This window comes from Aegilops tauschii, chromosome 2 (assembly GCF_002575655.3).
Source record: "Aegilops tauschii subsp. strangulata cultivar AL8/78 chromosome 2, Aet v6.0, whole genome shotgun sequence".
Classification (NCBI taxonomy): Eukaryota; Viridiplantae; Streptophyta; class Magnoliopsida; order Poales; family Poaceae; genus Aegilops; species Aegilops tauschii.
In genome coordinates this window covers 595,765,078-595,782,470 of record NC_053036.3, presented here as the reverse complement: position 1 = coordinate 595,782,470, position 17,393 = coordinate 595,765,078, and the positions used below count along the sequence as shown (strand labels likewise).

Below are 17,393 nucleotides of genomic sequence, written 5' to 3'. Positions count from 1 at the left end.
AAATGTCTTTGCTATACACTAAATACTTGTAAACATAGTCTGAATATTTTTTATATATCTAACAACGTAAAAAGTCCAACAGCTGGTTTACTGGAGAAAACCAACTGGAAAACCGAAGAGAAAAACCAATAATATATATCACGTCTAAGGTACCAACATCGCCAAAGTGGGCTAGACCACTGCATTCGTCTAATGTCGTCTATTTTTCACACTAAAGAGGTCTCACTACGACAACTAACGCTCCTTCGTGCAGGGCACCCAACGACTGGGCCGGCCCATTTGTAGACCGCACAGTGAAAATCCCAAAACAACCTCCTGGTTGTCAGTGCATGTGGCTAGGTACTAAGCTTATGAGGTTTGGTGGCTGATAGGCAGCGCGAATCGTTAAGAACAATCAAAAGTGAAAGATCTGAGACATTTTTTGAAACTTCAAAATTAAACTTTTATATTGGAACAAAGTGAATATTTTTTGAAACACAAACCATTTTCAGAATTGTGAATAATTTTTTAACAACTCAGATAGTTTTGAAAAATAAAATAGTTTTCTAAAAGTCTCAAACACTTTTTTGAAAACTTGAACATTTTTTAATATTTGATCAATTTAAGAAAAATATAGGGATATTTTTTCAAATTTTGAAACACGAACATTTCTTTTTGAAACGGGAACATTTCTTAATCTTTGAATTTTTTTGGAAAACGCGAACATTGTTTCAATTATTGACCATAATTTGAGTCAAGAATTTTTTTAAGACAACAACAAAAATTGAAAAACATAAATTATTTTTGGATATGTGAATAACAATCGAAAGCATGAATAATTTTGAAATTCGAACACAATTTGAATACAAAAACATTTTTCCAAATTTGGGAACATTTTCTAAATTTCTGATTGTGAAAATAGGAACATTTTCTGAAATGTTCAAACAAAACTTAAAATCTGAATAAGTTTTGAAGATTTAGAATTATTTTTGAAAAGTTGAAATAAAATAAAACTCTGTTGTTTCAGACCACAAACAAATATTTGAAATTCGGAACATCTTTTAAGAAAAAGCGAACATTTTTTGAAGATTTGAAAATGCCTCTATACACACACCTTCATGTTCAGGGAATTTGCTTCCTCATGCGCAGGGCAAGTGTCGGCGAGTAATCGGCGGCGGCCAATGGGTCGGCTAACAAGGGAGCGTACAGCAACGAGAGCACCGACAATGAGAGTATGCATGGAGCATCATGAGCTAGGCAAAAAAAAAACTTGTAGAATTTGAACCGCGGAGCGTAGAACAACATAATTTGGACTGCGGATAGGCTTGAGTAACATCATGGGCAATTACTGCAACGAGCCCTCGGACCAGCACCGTGGCAGCAAACACGCCGGCGTATAGAAGATGTTTACAACGACGTGAGCACGGCGGCGAGGTGGAGGAGGCTGTTGGTGATGGGATGGGACCGCGGGCAACGATGCCATTGGAGTGCATGCATGATGCATGCGGCCAACAACGCAGGCTCAGATCATGCTATCGATGTGGCTGTGCCATGAGGACGTTATTAGCTATAGAACACAGGCACCGTATAGCACGCATGCTCTTGGCCCACATGGCGGACGGAGGTGAAGGCCAGGGTTCTCGTTGGAGACGATGGCGCAGGACAACAGCTGGAACTGGAGTGCTTACCGGGAGAGGACAATTTTTGTGTTTTGACCCTTTTCACCTACTCGAGATCTGACTCTAGTTTGAAATTTTTTCAAGATCTGACCTTTTTGTTACCGACAGGGTCCATGACGGTAGGGTATAACAGCCTACCGCCAAGGTCCCTGGCAGTAGGGTTGCATGCCCTACCGCAAAATCCTCCTAAGTATTGAACATAGTGTGTGCTCGTGTCTACCGCCGAGCACCTCGACGATTGGGTTGTACAGGCTACCGCCAGTCTGTTTGGCGGTAGGGATGTTTCCTACCGCCAAGGTCCCTGGCGGTAGGCTGTTACACCCTACCGCCATGAACCTTGGCGGTAGCAAAAAGGTCAGATCTTGAATTTTTTTTAACTAGGGTCATATCTCGAATAAGTTTAAAAAAGGGTCAAAACACGAAAATTTGCCACCGGGCGAGTGCAGGATCGGCGGCGACCTTACCGTTTCGTACTTGCATGATGCACCAGCACCATGCACGGTCGGCGTCGCCGTGCCCGTGACCGTAGAGGGATCAGTCACGTAAACACTTTTTTTAGGAAGATTCACGTAAAGAATTTAATTAAAAAATAATAATTCACGTAAAGACTTGATGCACACACAAAAAAGTAAAGACTTTGTTTTGAGGGAAAAAAGTAAAGACTTGATGCATGTGATATACTAAGCTTTTAATAAATTTTTATTTTTTCTCAATTTTTTATTTAATTAAACTGGAAAAACAGGTACATACACGGCGGTTGCATGCACGACTCCTGATTTATACGTAGGAAACCAACCGAACTCATGCAAGCGAAGTTTTTTTTTGAGCATCAGTACAGACACAAGCGCTCATATATACGCGCATACACTCACCCCTATGAACGCACACACGTACACCCTACCCCTATGAGCACCTCCAGAGACTGAGCCGGCATATCATCTTGAGATTTACGAAGCCACCATAGGCGCCTCGTCGTCGACGGGAACGTCTCCTCCCACTGAAAGAACATCGCCGGAAATCCTGAAATAAATCCAGGAATAATGCAAGCGAAGTTGTAACGTGATTATCCCCTCAAAAAAAGTTGTAACGTAATTATTGCGTAGTACGGGTTAGAGACCCGCCCGAATTAGATTAATCACCTGGGCCCTCTTATATACTCAACCCTTAGTTAACAACCTCCTAATCTAATCTGATCAAAACCTCAACAGCCTTTTCTAAACCCTAGACAGATCCGTTCGACATGGGCGTCGGCCCTTCCGTCGCCCACGGCGGCGACACCACGGCGGTGACGGGGTCCATCAGCGAGGTGCCCAAGGTGTCCGGCACCCACGAGTTCACGATCCGCGAGTACAGCCGCACCAAGGGCATGGGCGTGGGCAAGTCGATCCTGTCGCAGTACTTCTCCGTCGACGGCCGCCGCTGGTACATCCGCTTCTACCCGGACGGCTACAGCACGGCCGACGGCGCGTGGGTCGCCTTCTACGCGCAGACGCTCTACAAGCCGCAGTTCCGCCCCGTGCGCGCCGAGTTCACCTTCCAGCTCCTCGGCCCCAACGGCGACGTCCGCCACACGCGCCGCTCAGATCGCGCCTGCAAGTACGACACCTTCTGCAACAGCTGGGGCATCCGCCGCTACATCACCCGGGAGCAGCTCGAGAGCGCGGCGCTCGGCGCCATCCACGCCGACTCCATCACCGTGCGCTGCACCGTCACGATCCACCTGGCGCGGAGGAGGAGCCTCGCGATCAACCGCCCGGGCCTCGTCCAGATGCCGCCGCCGCCGCCGTCCAACCACGGGGAGAACGCCCTCAGGTTCCTCGCCGGCGGGAAGGCCCCCTTCGACGTGCGCTTCGACGTGGACGGCGAGATCTTCGAGGCGCACCGGATGGTGGTGGCCGCGCAGTCGGCGTGGTTCGAGAGCCTCCTCTACGGCCACGGCCGCGAGGCGGGCAAGGACGTCCTCGAGGTCGGCGGCGGCATTGTCACCGCGGAGGCGTTCCGGGGCGTGCTCCACTTCATCTACACCGACGAGCTGCCCCCCGAGGCCGCCAAGGGGAGGGGGTCGTACGACCTGACGCTGCGGCTGTTCGAGGCGGCCGACTACTACCTCATCGAGAGGCTGAAGCTGATGTGCGCGTGCAGGCTGGGCGACTTCATCAAGGACTCCACCGTGGACGAGCTCATGGAGATCGCGGAGGACTACTCGTGCAAGGACCTCGGGCAGGCGTGCCGGAACTTCGCGGCGCGCAGGGGCCTGAGTTTGGCAGCGATAAAGAGGAGATTATTGTCCAGCGGCGCTGCTCCGGCGACGAGGAGGATCATGGACGTGCCGGCTCCGTCGACGAGCGGCTGAGTGAAATTTTCTTGTGCATGCATGCATGCATGTGGTACGTATACTTAGTAGGGTAATCTGTCGGACTACATATATTATAGCGTGGGTTGTATAATGCTGATCGCGATATAGCTTTGTTTTCTGTTCGAAGGTCGAATTTTGTAGTTAATTAGGTTATTGGTGTGCTGAATTTCTGTTTATACTCCATAGTATATTAAGCAAGGGTCCAGTTTATGATAGTTGCCTCGGTCGTCGTGTCATCGTCGTGAGAAAGAATTTGATACCTGTGTAGTTAGGCTATTGGTCATGTCTACAATTTGATTGCCTTGAGTTTGCACTTTACACTACGCATGATATGTAAGAATTTGCTTTCACGTTGTTCTTGGTTTTCGTTGTTCTTTTCGCTGGGTTATGAACTTGCTCTATTGTTCTTTTCAAAACCTGTCCTTATTTGTCGCTTAATCTACAGAGATTACAAAGGAAACACAGAGATGGAAAAAGCGACAGAGATTACAAATCAAACACCGAGAAGAAAAACATGACCAAGAAATTAGGGGTCTAAGGGAGGGTTTGCGTCAGTTTTAAGTTATATAGGGTATCTGAGGTTGATCATCGGGTATTGAGACAATGCATGGTGCTCAGCCCAATTGTTGTGAAATAACTAATCGCTGAAGTAACTGACGGACCTCTGGGCATACGTGTACCAGCATTGGCGTCACACATCAAATTAAATCGTATCCTGTGTTTTTCCTTTTGACACACATTGCACTGAAATCAGCACTATCTTAGAACAAAATAATGAAGAAGGCATGCAATTCAAACATGATAATGGTACCCCTGTTTTCCTGAACATAGCAAAAACAGGGCGTTCGACAGCAATTTGTACACCGTCAAGCTGACCATTCAGTCAGAGCTTGTTCAGATCGGTGTTTTTCGCGCCTCTGGCGCTGGTAATCTGCTTCCCGGCGAAGAGGTGGATCGTGCCATGTACTTGTGTGCTGGGGGGATAAGATTGGTTGCTAATAAGTTGGAGCTTCGTCTGAAAATATCTACAAACACAGTCGATTTTGATGCTAGAGCTAATACAAAGTTAAGACATTTATTTTAAAACGGAGGAAGTATATTTGAACCTCTAAGACCACAGCTTTCTTGATTCCGCTACCGTCAAGTTGGCGGCACAACGGCCGGATAAGGCCATCCCACTAAACCCTATCGGGTCGACACCATTAACCAAATCTCTGACCTTATATTACCTTAACCTCAACCATCGAATTCAGCTTGTTTGGTTGATCGCCATGAGTACCCATGACAACAATTCTTTTTCATATTCTTTGTTTTGGTTGGGCTGTGAGCTTGCTCTCTTTTTCTATCAAAAAACCATCACACTGTTTATGTTGTCAATGCTTATCGGTTATCAAGGCATCTTCAACCCCGACCCTCAAACCGCCCGCATCCGTCTGGACCGCGTGGTCTAGACGTGTTGTGTCATCCAACGCGTGTCTGTATCGGTCCGCTCAATGGTCCGGACGTATTTTCTCTCGCAAGCCAGAGACAAGCTAGGGGGCCTCTGCGGGCGTCTGGACATCAACCACGCCCGCTTGTGATCACCCTGGTCCACCCAAAACCCTCCTCCCTTGCCCGCGCGCGTTCCCGCGCGGCGCCAGCCGCCCACATTCCGGCCCAGAGCTGACGCAACCTCTCACTGACTCCAGCATTAAAGCGACACGCTGGCCAAGGTCGCCGCCCGCTGCACTCCTTGCTGAACACGCCTCCTCGTCGCATTCAAACCCGCGCCTGCGCCGAGAAACCTACTCCGGTCAGACGTTCGTTCACGAGCGGGTCGACATTAAACACAACGTCAGGTAAGCTCCTCCCGTCAGCCGGTATTTAAACGACGCCAGACGCCGGGCAAGAATTGCACAATAACTCCGCTTCCCATCTTATATTTGCACCATTTTTTCTACACTGTCCATGGCATCCAGCGAACAGGAAGAGCAGTTGTCCGGCATAAAAGCCGGCTGGGTGGCCCGCCGGATACGAGCCAGGCAACTAGCTGCTTCACCTTCCTCGCTTAGCCCGACAGAGCAAGTTGCCACTCCAAGTCGGCGTGGTTCAGCAACTCGCCGCTCCAAGCCAGCTCACGGAGGAGTTGCGAGTTGCTCCAGGCAGGCAGGCAGGGGAGCACGGCGGAATGGGCATCGTGGCTGCCATGAACGAGGCCCGACGTCGTGCCATCCGCCATCAATGTTGGTGGAACCGTGTCCGGTCGGTGGAGAAAGAAGCCGGCTATGCGGAGATCGACGAGTCAGTGGCCAGCACGTCCGCGTCCATCGACAACATCGAGGAAAAGTAGAACCTGGGAGGCCGCCGCCGCTTGGGTCCCAGGAAGGCCACCGCCGGCGCGCCGCCGACGTGCATAGCCGGTGACTTGCCCGGTTCAACATAAACCATCGTCGACCTCCGCCTCGGCTTTAGGGAAGCGAAGGAGCCCTCCTGCACCCCCTTTGCCACTCCGATGAGCAGCGCAACCAGACATAGGGAAGATATGGGGGAAGAGTATACCTCCGGTGCTCCCGGCAGTCCGATGAGCGGGTTGTCGGACATGGGGAAGACAAAAGGATACAACGCGGCCGGCCGTAGACTAGTGTAGTGTATATGTGTCGTGGGAATGGAGCTCCGCGCAGCCGGACGTGCACATATTTTTACCCTTTTTAGTTAAATTATGTCCAAAATGTAAATGTTTTCGTCCTCTTTGTATGAAATTCGCTGTGTTTGCATGAATTTCATCCGGTTTGTTGAAAAACTGTTTGAAATGTATGCGGACATCTTTGGATGGCTGACTTTCACATCAGTGTCCGTGGACGGATGCCGGAGCAAATTTTTGGGTCACCGTAGAAGATGCCCTTAGAGATAGGGGGTTCTTTCCCAAGTGGATCATCGGGTAAAGAAAACATTTGTGTGGCTGAGTCCAATTATTGTACTCCCTCGGTTCACAAGTATAAGATGTTTTAACTTTTCTGTGAATCGAATGTATATAAACATGTTTTGATGTGTTTGTTCACTCATTTTATTTCATATATAGTCTATATTAAAATATCTAAAACATCTTATATTTGTGAACGAAGGGAGTACAATTCAGCTATTTATCAGCTACTTGAAAATAAGATTTGGATAAGTCAATTCCTCGTGAAAGCCGCGACGTGTAGGCTGAGACGGGGGTGATGCACTAGCTTATGTGTCTCCCGTGAGGTCGAGTCAAGACCTCGCTGGAGATAGAGATGATGCAGCTGCCCATGGCATCACTAGCATACACCACGCCGCCGGCGAAGCATGTGGAGTGGACGATGCAGAGAAGACATTGTGTATGTTGTGAGGTAGAAGATGAACAACCCACCGCCAATCGGCCTGCAACACGACGTGTTATTGTGGCCCACACTACGGCTTCTCCTTAACCTTATCTCTTTAAACAGCTTATCATCTAATTGTTGGACGCGTCTAGCGGGCGGCCGACTAACCACTAGTGCGATGGAGCGGCCGGCCTGAAAAGGTAAGTACCTGTGCCCCCGCGGTCCCGCGCTCCAGAAAAGGAAAGTGAGCACCAACCCGCGCGATCGAGCGGCTGCTCGCGGTACGCGCAAACAGAAGGAGAAGAAAAGTCCTCCCCCACGTGGCCAGCTATACCTACCCAGCCCTCCCACGCCCGCTCGCCCCCACGCCACCACGGTTCCTTCTTCCTCTCCACGAAAGAAGGGATCCAAGGCCCTTCTTCCTCCTCCTACATAGCAGCCATTGCAGCCCCAAAGTAGAAGAAGAACTTGCTTCAGAAAAGATCTAAGGGCAGGGTGGTCAGATCCATACCAGGCAGCAACATCAGGGCAGGTAATTTCCCTCCCTCTGCCCCTCTTCACTCCCCCCCCCCCTTCTTCTACTGCATATGTCAACCCTCTGTAGAAGCTGCTTCCCCCCTTCCTCCATGGATCTAGCAGAAATCCATGAAGAAGCTGCTTCAAAAAGAGGTGGACCTGGCAAATAACCCCTCCAATAACACCACCCTCCCCCCATGAGTGTCATATCTGCAACTGAAAATAAGTACCATGAATTGCTGTGCAACTAATCATGGATAGAGGCCTACGGTTTCCTGGTTTGTGCAACTAAACACAAGTCATTAGGTTTAGTTGCACACCAAACATGGTTTGGACCAACTTTACTGAACATTTTTCTAACATGCATGCCAGCCAAGTTTCCCCCACCTAGATGTGTTAAAGAAGCCAACTAAAGCAAGTTCAGTGGCCAACTGAAACATGGTTCTAGCCAAAAACCTAAACATGCATTGTAGCCAACCGAAAATGCATAAGTGTGCAACTGAACATGCATCCCAACCAATTGAACCTGTATTCTGTCAACTCAGCATGCATGCTAGGCAAAACTGAACATGTATCCTGAACATGTATTTTGAGTGAACACTATAGAAAAGCTGGAGTATATGTGCAATAAAAACATGTATCCTGGCCAACTGAACATGCATGCTGGCCAACTGAATATGCATCCTCGCCAAATAGAACATCTATTATAGCCAACTGAGCATGCATGCTGGCCAACTGAAAAAATGCATCCTGGCCAACTGAGACATCTATTCTAGCCAAAACCAAAAATTTGTAGTACGACAGCAAAAACACAAGAAACTTTTGTACATAGCAAACGAAACCACAAACCAAATATTAAAGTAGTCACGCATATAATCTTGTCCCACACATATATTCTGGTGCCAAACCTACTGCAAAGCTATAGTGTAAGAAATATGTTCAATATACTAGAAGTAGAAACAGAAACAGCGATGGAAAACATATATCTATAATCTGTCATCCAATTCTTCTTTCTTCTTTCACCTGGATTTCACCGTCTCAATTGTGGCATCAAATTATGTCCAAATTATGTGCAGAAAAATCTAGATCAGCTGCTTGCCAACAGAAAACCTGCACATCATTGGAACAAACAGAGGGAAAAGTCAGAGAAACTCTGTACCAAAAAAAGTCATGTTCTTGCCAACTATTTACTGCAAACTGTGCAACTAACATAACAAGGCTGTGCAAACAAAAAAATGCATACCTGTTATAAATAAAAGATTCTGCTATAGAGATGTTGCTTTTTGAACTAAGATTGTCATAAAATGGTGTGCAACTACCTATTTACTAAGTTTTTAGGTTGTTTCAAACACTCTTTGATGATTAAAACTTGACACCACTTCCTTGTTTTGTATATGCAGTGCTTGTGTGGCAGCAGCCTGAAAAAGAAAAAAATGCTTGATCTCAATGTGTTGCCTCCTGATCTCAATGAGCTTCCTCGTGATATGGATCAGCAACAACCCAGCATACCGCAAGGGGATTTGACAGAAAATTGGCGCTCTGTTTACTACACGTAGACAAGTCGTGGGCCTAACCCTATGGGCCATGACAATGTGGTAGGGCAGTCATCAACCCGTGGTGTCCCTGTAGTGGTGTCTTTGTAGTCAGAGAGTCACACTCTTGATGACACGGGCACCGCGGCAAATGTTCCTGGTCCAACCAGGACTGAGCTCGGTGCTGGCGCTGTTGACGGTGCTGTGCAAGGAGAAGAAGGAGAAGATGAGGCTGGTTCTCAGCCAATGGAACCATATGTTGGCATGAGGTTTGACACCCTTCAAATTGCTAAGGATCACTACAACAGCTACGCCTTACGGATGGGTTTCTCTGTCAAAATGAACACCTCTAGGCGGACAGGCAATGTATTGGTAAAACAGCAGTTTTGCTGCAACAAGTATAAGAAGCCAAAAGCTGATGATGGTGGAGCTGAGGCTCCTCCTATCCTGGACCCTATACCAGATCCAAGACCTGTTGACACTGATGAGGAAATGGAAGATGAACCTCCAATCTTTGCTGAAGAGGAGGCTGGTGCAAGTAAGAAAAAGAAGAAACGAAAACGCGAGACAATAAAGCAGACTCAATGCAAAGCGAAAATGTTGGTGAAGCTAATGGATGGGCGATGGGAGGTGACGCATTTTGTTCGTGACCACAATCATCCGCTGGTGAACAAACCTTCATTGTCCAAATACTTGAGATCCCACCAAGGCATCTCTCCTGATGAAAAGGAGTTTTTGCGCATCTTGTATAACTGCAACTTGACTACAGGTGTGTTTCTATATCCCTTACAGAATTAAGTTTCCCTCTAGGCATTCCAGTGTGCAACTGTTATGTTACTGGTGTGCAACTAAAATGACTTAACTGTGCAACTAGATTACCTTCACCGTGCAACTACATAATGTTCCTGTGCAGCTAGATCACCTTCACTGTGCGCCTACATAATGTCCTGTGTGCAAAATAAAAGTGTTTTTTAAAAGGGGCAGCTGGTTGTCAATTTCCTGTAACTATCTTCTGTGCCAACTCATATCGTGTTATTGTGTAGCTGGATATGTGCATTCGTACGACTAATAAAATGTATATTGTTTCTTTTTGTATTATGCAGGACGTATGATGCATGTAATGGCAGAGTTCTATGGATCTGAGATGATGGTGCCATTCGGACCAAAGGCAATAACAAATCTTTGTACAAGTTTCCGTAGAGATGACACAAAGGAGGGTGATCTGATTGAGACAATTGCGCACTTCAAGGATATACAAAAAACCGATCCATACTTCTTCTATAAGGTGAAATATGATGAAGAGGACAGAGTTGTCAACATATTTTGGGTGGATGGCTTAGCTCGAAAAGCTTATGCGGAGGCGTACCACGATTGCATATCGTTTGACACCACCTACATGACCAACATGTACAATATGCCGTTCGCGCCCTTCATAGGAATAAACCGACATGGCCAATCTTTCATGCTGGGTTGCGCGTTTGTGAGGCAGGAGTTGGCATCAAGCTTTGATTGGGTCTTTGGAGCATTCCTAGAGGCTATGGATGGCAAACCTCCTGACAACTTCATCACCGATCAGGATGGTGCAATGATGCAGTCAATACAGAGCATCTTTCCAACCACCGTGCACCGCTGTTGTCGATGGCACATCATGAAAAAGGCTCGGGAAAAAGTTGGTTGGCTGCTGTGCCGGAATCCAGGACTCTCTGATGATTTCAACAAGTGTGTTGACTTCAGCTTCACTATAGACGAGTTTGTGCAGAATTGGGGTGGGTTAATGATGAAGTACGAGGCTATGACACACACGCACTTTGAGAAGTTGTATGAATACATGTCAACTTGGGTGCCGTGCTACTTCAAACACAGGTTCTTCCCCTTCCTACAGTCTACGCAGCGTAGTGAGGGGTTCAACGCCGTCCTAAAAAGATATGTGAACCCACACAACTCAATGCTGAACTTCGTCAAGCAATATGAAAAAATCCAGAACCACATCCTTGCCAAGGAAGGCTGCAATGATTACAGGACAGAACACCTTGAGATTGAGCTGTGGTCCAACTTCCCAATAGAGAAGCAAGCTTACAAAACCTATACTAGGGACCTTTACTGCAAGTTCAGAGAAGAGTTTGAGCTGATTGGACGTTATAATGCATTCCAAGTTGGTGCTGATATATTTGAGCTCAGACCAAACCAGGAATTTGTTGCCAAATATGGTTCTCGAAACTACTTGGTGCAGGCAAGGGTGGAGGAGGGTTCCTATTTGTGTGAGTGCTGTAAAATGGACAAGGACGGCATCCTCTGTTGCCACATCCTCAAGGTGTTCACCCATATTGGAGTTGATGTCATACAGGAAAGGTACCTGCTAAGACGGTGGACACCTACTGCTGTACCTAGTGCGCCAGGGACTGGTTATGAGCAACCGGATGAAATGCCTCCTCAATCAAAGAAGCAGATAAGAAAGAGGAACATGATATACGATTTTCGGAAACTAGCAAAGTTTGCGAGTGGTTCTGATCCAGCACAAGCTATTGTATACAAGCATATGCGCGCAGCACGTGCCGAGATCAGCCACCTGAACAAGTCCAAGAAAAAGAAAAAATCGACTTCTGCCACGGGGCCATCAGATGATGGCAACCCTCGAGGACCTCCTCCACCTCCAGGCAGCAATCAGGGGGCTCATCATCCAGGTAATTACCTGCCCAACTCCTGATCTAACTAGGTGTGTAACTTCAGTTGCACACATCATTGTGCCCAGTTGCACACATCATGGTGGCCAGTTGCACAGAACAGGCTGCCTAGTTGCGCACACTATGTTAGTTCAAGCATCAAGATAACACAACTAACTTGTTTTTCTTGATCTGGATATAGGTGATGTCAACCCTCAAGGACCTCCTCCACCTCCTGGCTGTACACAGCATCCTCCGCCACCTCCTACCCCGCGTGCTCCTCCTAATGGCCCTACAGGCAGCACTCAGGGGGCTCATCGTCCAGGTAATTACCTGCCCCAACTCCCCATCAAACTAGGTCTGTAACTCCAGTTGCACACATCATGGTGCTCAGTTGCACAGAACAGGCTACCTAGTTGCGCACGCTGTGTTAGTTCGAGCATCAAAGATAACACAACTAACTTGTTTGTCCTGTTCTGGCTATAGGTGATGCCAACCCTCAAAGACCTCCTCCCCCGCCTGGCCCAACTAGCAGTGCCCTGCGTGCTACTCCCAATGGACCTACAGGCAGGACTCAGGGGGCTCATCACCCAGGTAAATACCTTCCCCGACTCCCAACAAAACTAGGGTGTGTGACTTCAGTTGCACATATCATAGTGCCCAATTGCACAGAACATGCTGCCTAGTTGCGTACGATGTGTTAGTTTGAGGATCAAGCTAAAAATCTAACTTGTTTTTCCTGTTCTGCCCATAGGCGATTACAATCCAAGTACCATGACGGGCCGTGCTACTACAGGTGTTTTTTCAACTTAACTTGCACATAGCATCTAGTTAGTTGCACAGCATGGGCTGTGTGGTTGCAGAGAACATCAGTGTTGGTTGCACAAGAAAAAAACTACACTTTTTATATGATTATTACACAGGTGATCGTGATGGTCCTACTGCCCCGTTGGAGGCTGCATCCCCTGCACAAGCTTCTGATGATTTTGTGCCCAGGGATCCTCCAAGGTCTACTACAAAGGGTAGGGCAAAGAGTCGACGGTACAAATCGGCGCTGGAGCTACACCCAAAGAAGAAAAACAAATGCAGGCAGTGCCAATCTACAGAGCACACTGCTGGTGTGTGTCCACTCAGGCTACTGTGATTCTGTTTCATCGTTTGTAACTTTGGGACAAAAAAGGAAAAGAATGATGTTTTTTAGCAATGTTGGGACCAAGTGGACACATTCAGCATCTATGATTTCTCTTTATCTAATTTATGCTCCTTGAATTAGTTCATGCACTGTGTAAAAAAGGTTGCTATTTGTGCCTTTGTTGGCAACTGGTTAAATATTTAGTTGTTGAACAATTGTATGTCCAGTGCTCCTAATGTATCAACAAAAGTGGTGATATTGAGTTGCAAACAGAATTACTACTAGTGTGCAACTACAAAATCTTCTTAAAAATTGTGCAAACCAGCAACTTCCTCCATGGAGCAGAGAAAGAAAAAGAGTACTGACCTAGTCCTTGTCGTATCTCAGCAACTTCCTCCATGGGGCGGTGTTGTGCACGCTGGTGACCCAATCATATGCCAGCTTCTTCCTGGTGTTGAGTACTTCCTTGGGTTCGTAGTTGGGCAGTTGGCTACCGTTCCACTCGGTGGCGTTAAGCAGTGCGGACAGCCCACACTCATTACTGCGATGGGCAAAAAGGAAAATTTGTCACATAAAATTAAAACCAATAAAGATAATGCACTCTGTGCAACTGCTTATGTTCTACTGTGCAACTGCTTATGTGCCACTGTGCAACTGCTTATGTGCCAGTGTGTAACTACTTATGTGCCACACTGCAACTGGCTAGATAATCCATTAGAAACTCATAAAAATGATAAACAGATTGCAGACTAGTACTGTGTCTTAAAAAACTAAAGATTGCACATGTAGAAAAATTTAAAAACTACAAAATGATGGTAAGAAATTGAGAACAATGCCATGCTTATTGTCTTACTTGCCGAGCTGCTTCGGTACGTCAATGTCAATAATCTGGAAGTGCTCGATGCTGAACTTTGGGTAATGCTTCTCCATAGCTGGCGTACTGCCCCCGCGATGGTAGAGGCAATGGTCATCAGCTCAATGTTGTCCAGCGTCCTGTTTGAGTCAAGAACTTCGAAGCGTCCTTCCCTCAAGTTGACATTGAAGACCCAATAATGCCTCCCTCCCTCCTTATCGGTTACATCAGCACACTCGAGCACTGGCAGCATGACCTGCAAGCGTGAACGATTTCAGACACAGATACAGGCTGTAGCTAAGAAAAACAGTAAAAGACTTGGTCAAGTTAAAAACAGGTTGCAACAAGTATATGCCAACTAACAGATGTGTCATGTGCAACTGAACATGCTGTGGGTGCCAACTAAAAGAGATGGATCATGTCGGCACAGCACTCACCAAGTCTTTCTTGTTGAGACGGTTCTTGTAATCAAACTTCTTGCTTATCTCATTCACGTTGTGGATCCCTTGCTGTAAATTCATCTGCAGAGATAATAAAGCATGCCTCAAACTCCTTAGTAGATGAAAGGCCTCCCTCAATTGGTCAACAAAAAAGTGCTACAGAACAAAGATGAGGGTAAAGAAGGTTTTGGAAAAACTTACAGAAAACCTCAGTGGCATAACAACCTTCTTTGACCCTTCTGGTAAGTTATCCATGATGTGTAAGATTCCAGTCTCAATAACAATTTTTGACAGCCATTGAATAGGCTTCATCGAATCAACTAACTCCTTTAAAAAATGTAGAAAGCACCAAACCTGATTATCTCAGGGCTGAATTTTTTTTGAAAGCAATAAAAAGACAAGTTAGCTCGAAGGGTCACAGCGGCAAAAAAATGTGCATGAAATTGAAAACAGAACAGTGTGCAACTAAAAGCCCTGTTCTGTGCAACATGCTATGCTTTCTGTGCAACTAAGTGGCTGGTCCTGTGCAACTGAAAAAGATATGTATGTAGGCTGTGGGGAGTTAGTTTACCTGGTAGCTTCATCATTTGCTCCTTCATGATGCCTGACCCAATACAAGAGGGCAGCATAAAGCTTGTTCACTGCCTCATTGGAGCTGAAAGTCTTCTTCTTGTTGTAGTCAATGAATGGAGACCTTTGAGATGCTGCGGGCCTTATTACCCTCCTCTGTCTTCGTGCAATAGGTGGTCCTGAAGAACTGATCGTGCCAACTTCTGGTTCTACGCATATCAGGGTGTGGCAATTCTCTGGTGATCCAACATCTAGCTCTTGAGCTATTGCCTTGCCAGCATCAGCAGCAGCGCATCCTTCATTCATAGCTGCTGGGTCCAACTCACACTCACCAATACAAAATCACACCGGCTTCCGCTGTTTCTGCTGCTGGAGCAGGTGCTGGAGCATCACCATCTATGTCGAGGTCAAAAGATGGTGCATCGCAGAACCCGTCACCATGATAAGACTTTGATCTTCGTATGGGTTCAAGGACCAGGGCATCTCCTTGCGGCACAAACACGGGTGCATCGTTCACTGACTTGGTTCGCAATAGTGTTGTAGTTGGCGGCCTTGGAGGCTTGCACCTACTTATAATGTTGAACACCTCCTCTTGTGTTAATGGTTGCTGAAAGTCAGCTCTTGGTGATGCAGGCTTGCTTGGCTACTGTGTGCTAGCTCTTGGGGACGGCACTTTGGTAGTAGGATCACCTCCTTTTGTGTTTGGCATTGAAGCATCTCTATGAGTAGGCACCTTGGGGCTTGCAGTTGTAGTGGTGCCTTCCTGAGCAGCTGTGGTGGTTTTGACTGTGACCGCGCTGCTAACTGACACATCAGTTGGCACACTGGTATATGTAGTTGGCATCTTTCCAGTCTGAGTTGGCAGCAACCTAGCAGAACTTGGCACCCATGCATCAATGGCTGCAGCACGCAGTTCTCTCTCGTCTCTGAACCCCAAACCTTTTGTGACATGTTCCCCCTTTGTGCCCCTGGCAAACTTGACAATCTTTTGCTGCTTAGGTGGTTTTGGTGGGACTGTTGAAAGGGGAGTCTTCCCCTTGATCTGTTGAACTCCTGTGATGGTGGTTGGCTCTCTGCTCACTACAGTTGGCATATCAGTTTGAAGCACAGCTTCCTTGACCATATTTACTTCAGCATCTGCACTCACCATCTTCTCCTTGGTTTGAGGCAACTACAGATTCTTCTTCATTGAAACTGCTTTACGCTTTTGGACCACGTGAGGGTTTTCCATGGATGCTCCCTTGCTCTTGCTGGAGCTTAGGTCTGGAAGCTGCTTCAAATATTCCTTGTATTTTTCCTTTGAATGAACCCAGTCAAGACCCTTTCATGCTTCCTCCATCTCAATTTGATTCTTTTCAGCATCACTTGATAAGAACAGGCTCTTGTCAATGGCAAAGTTGACCTTCTCACACATATCTTGGTCGCTAAAATCTGGCACGGGAAAGGTGGTTGGCAAAGCTGGCTTCAAGTTGCAGAGCTTGAACATATCAATGCTGCCCTGAGACTCTGCATCGTCATTTTTCTTTGACTTCGGCAAATCCTTGTCTTTCCAGCAAGTTTTGTCAATCAACATCTGTAGTGTGCTCCTGCTACTCAATGAATTGCTGCTGCTGGCAGGTGTGGCAGAAGTGCTAGTCCTCCTGGATGGGTTGCCGCATGTACCACCAGAACCAGGGGCGTTGTCATCATCATCATCATCGCTGCTGTCGCTGCCTCCATTGGATCCCCCTTTATCATCACCATAATCATCCTCGTCTTCTTCATCCTCGTCTTCTTCCCTCTCACTGCCATCAACTGCTGCGCATTTGTCTTCTCCCCTCTCAGTGCCATCAACTGCTGCACCTTTGTCCCCGTCCCCCTCTTTGGCCTCACCTTCTTCTTCCTCCTCCTCTGCCTCACTATCTTCTTCCTTGTCCTCCTCCTCTCCTTTGTCCTCTTCTTCTTTGTCCTCCTCCTCCTCCTCCTCCTCTTCCTCCTCCTCCTCCTTTGCATCTTCTGCATTGTCATCCTCCTCCTTGTCCTCCTCCTCTGATTCATCCGCATCTGTGTCCTCGTCATCGTCAACGTCTATCGCTGCTTCCATTTCCTCATCTTCTTCTGACTCATCCTCAACAAACTCTTCTTCTTCTTGTATAGTTGACCCCCGTCTCTTTCTTTTTGGAGCACGGCGTGACGGCTGTTGGGGATCGTAGTAGAATTTTAAAATTTCCTACGCATCACCAAGATCCAACCATGGAGTATACTAGCAACGAGGGGAAAGGAGTGCATCTACATACCCTTGTAGATCGCGAGCGGAAGCGTTCCCCTGAACGGGGTTGATGGAGTCGTACTCGCCGTGATCCAAATCACCGAT

At 47.0% G+C, this 17,393-nt stretch overlaps 2 protein-coding genes and 1 long non-coding RNA gene across 3 annotated transcripts; all 3 read left to right on the top strand.

Moving 5' to 3' along the window:
* Positions 1-2,898: 2,898 nt before the first annotated feature.
* Positions 2,899-4,011, top strand: LOC109750086 (BTB/POZ and MATH domain-containing protein 2-like). The gene has a single exon (XM_020309044.1). The coding sequence runs from the start codon at positions 2,899-2,901 to the stop codon at positions 4,009-4,011; it is 1,113 nt and encodes a 370-aa protein (XP_020164633.1).
* Positions 4,012-9,631: 5,620 nt separating this feature from the next.
* Positions 9,632-12,089, top strand: LOC123497265 (protein FAR1-RELATED SEQUENCE 5-like). The gene is made up of 2 exons (XM_045233649.2): positions 9,632-10,154; positions 10,489-12,089. The coding sequence occupies exons 1-2, from the start codon at positions 9,632-9,634 to the stop codon at positions 12,087-12,089; spliced, it is 2,124 nt and encodes a 707-aa protein (XP_045089584.2).
* Positions 12,090-12,384: 295 nt separating this feature from the next.
* Positions 12,385-13,427, top strand: LOC109750085 (uncharacterized). The gene is made up of 3 exons (XR_012203924.1): positions 12,385-12,639; positions 12,800-12,841; positions 12,969-13,427. It is a non-coding gene; the product is annotated as an uncharacterized lncRNA (long non-coding RNA).
* Positions 13,428-17,393: the final 3,966 nt, after the last annotated feature.

Excerpts from the sequence above, each read along its gene's own strand:
- LOC109750086 (XM_020309044.1), top strand. The coding sequence starts at position 2,899 with ATGGGCGTCGGCCCTTCCGTCGCCCACGGCGGCGACACCACGGCGGTG.
- LOC123497265 (XM_045233649.2), top strand. The coding sequence starts at position 9,632 with ATGGAACCATATGTTGGCATGAGGTTTGACACCCTTCAAATTGCTAAG. Across the intron at positions 10,155-10,488 it reads TAACTGCAACTTGACTACAG|GACGTATGATGCATGTAATG; the intron begins GTGTGTTTCTAT and ends TGTATTATGCAG.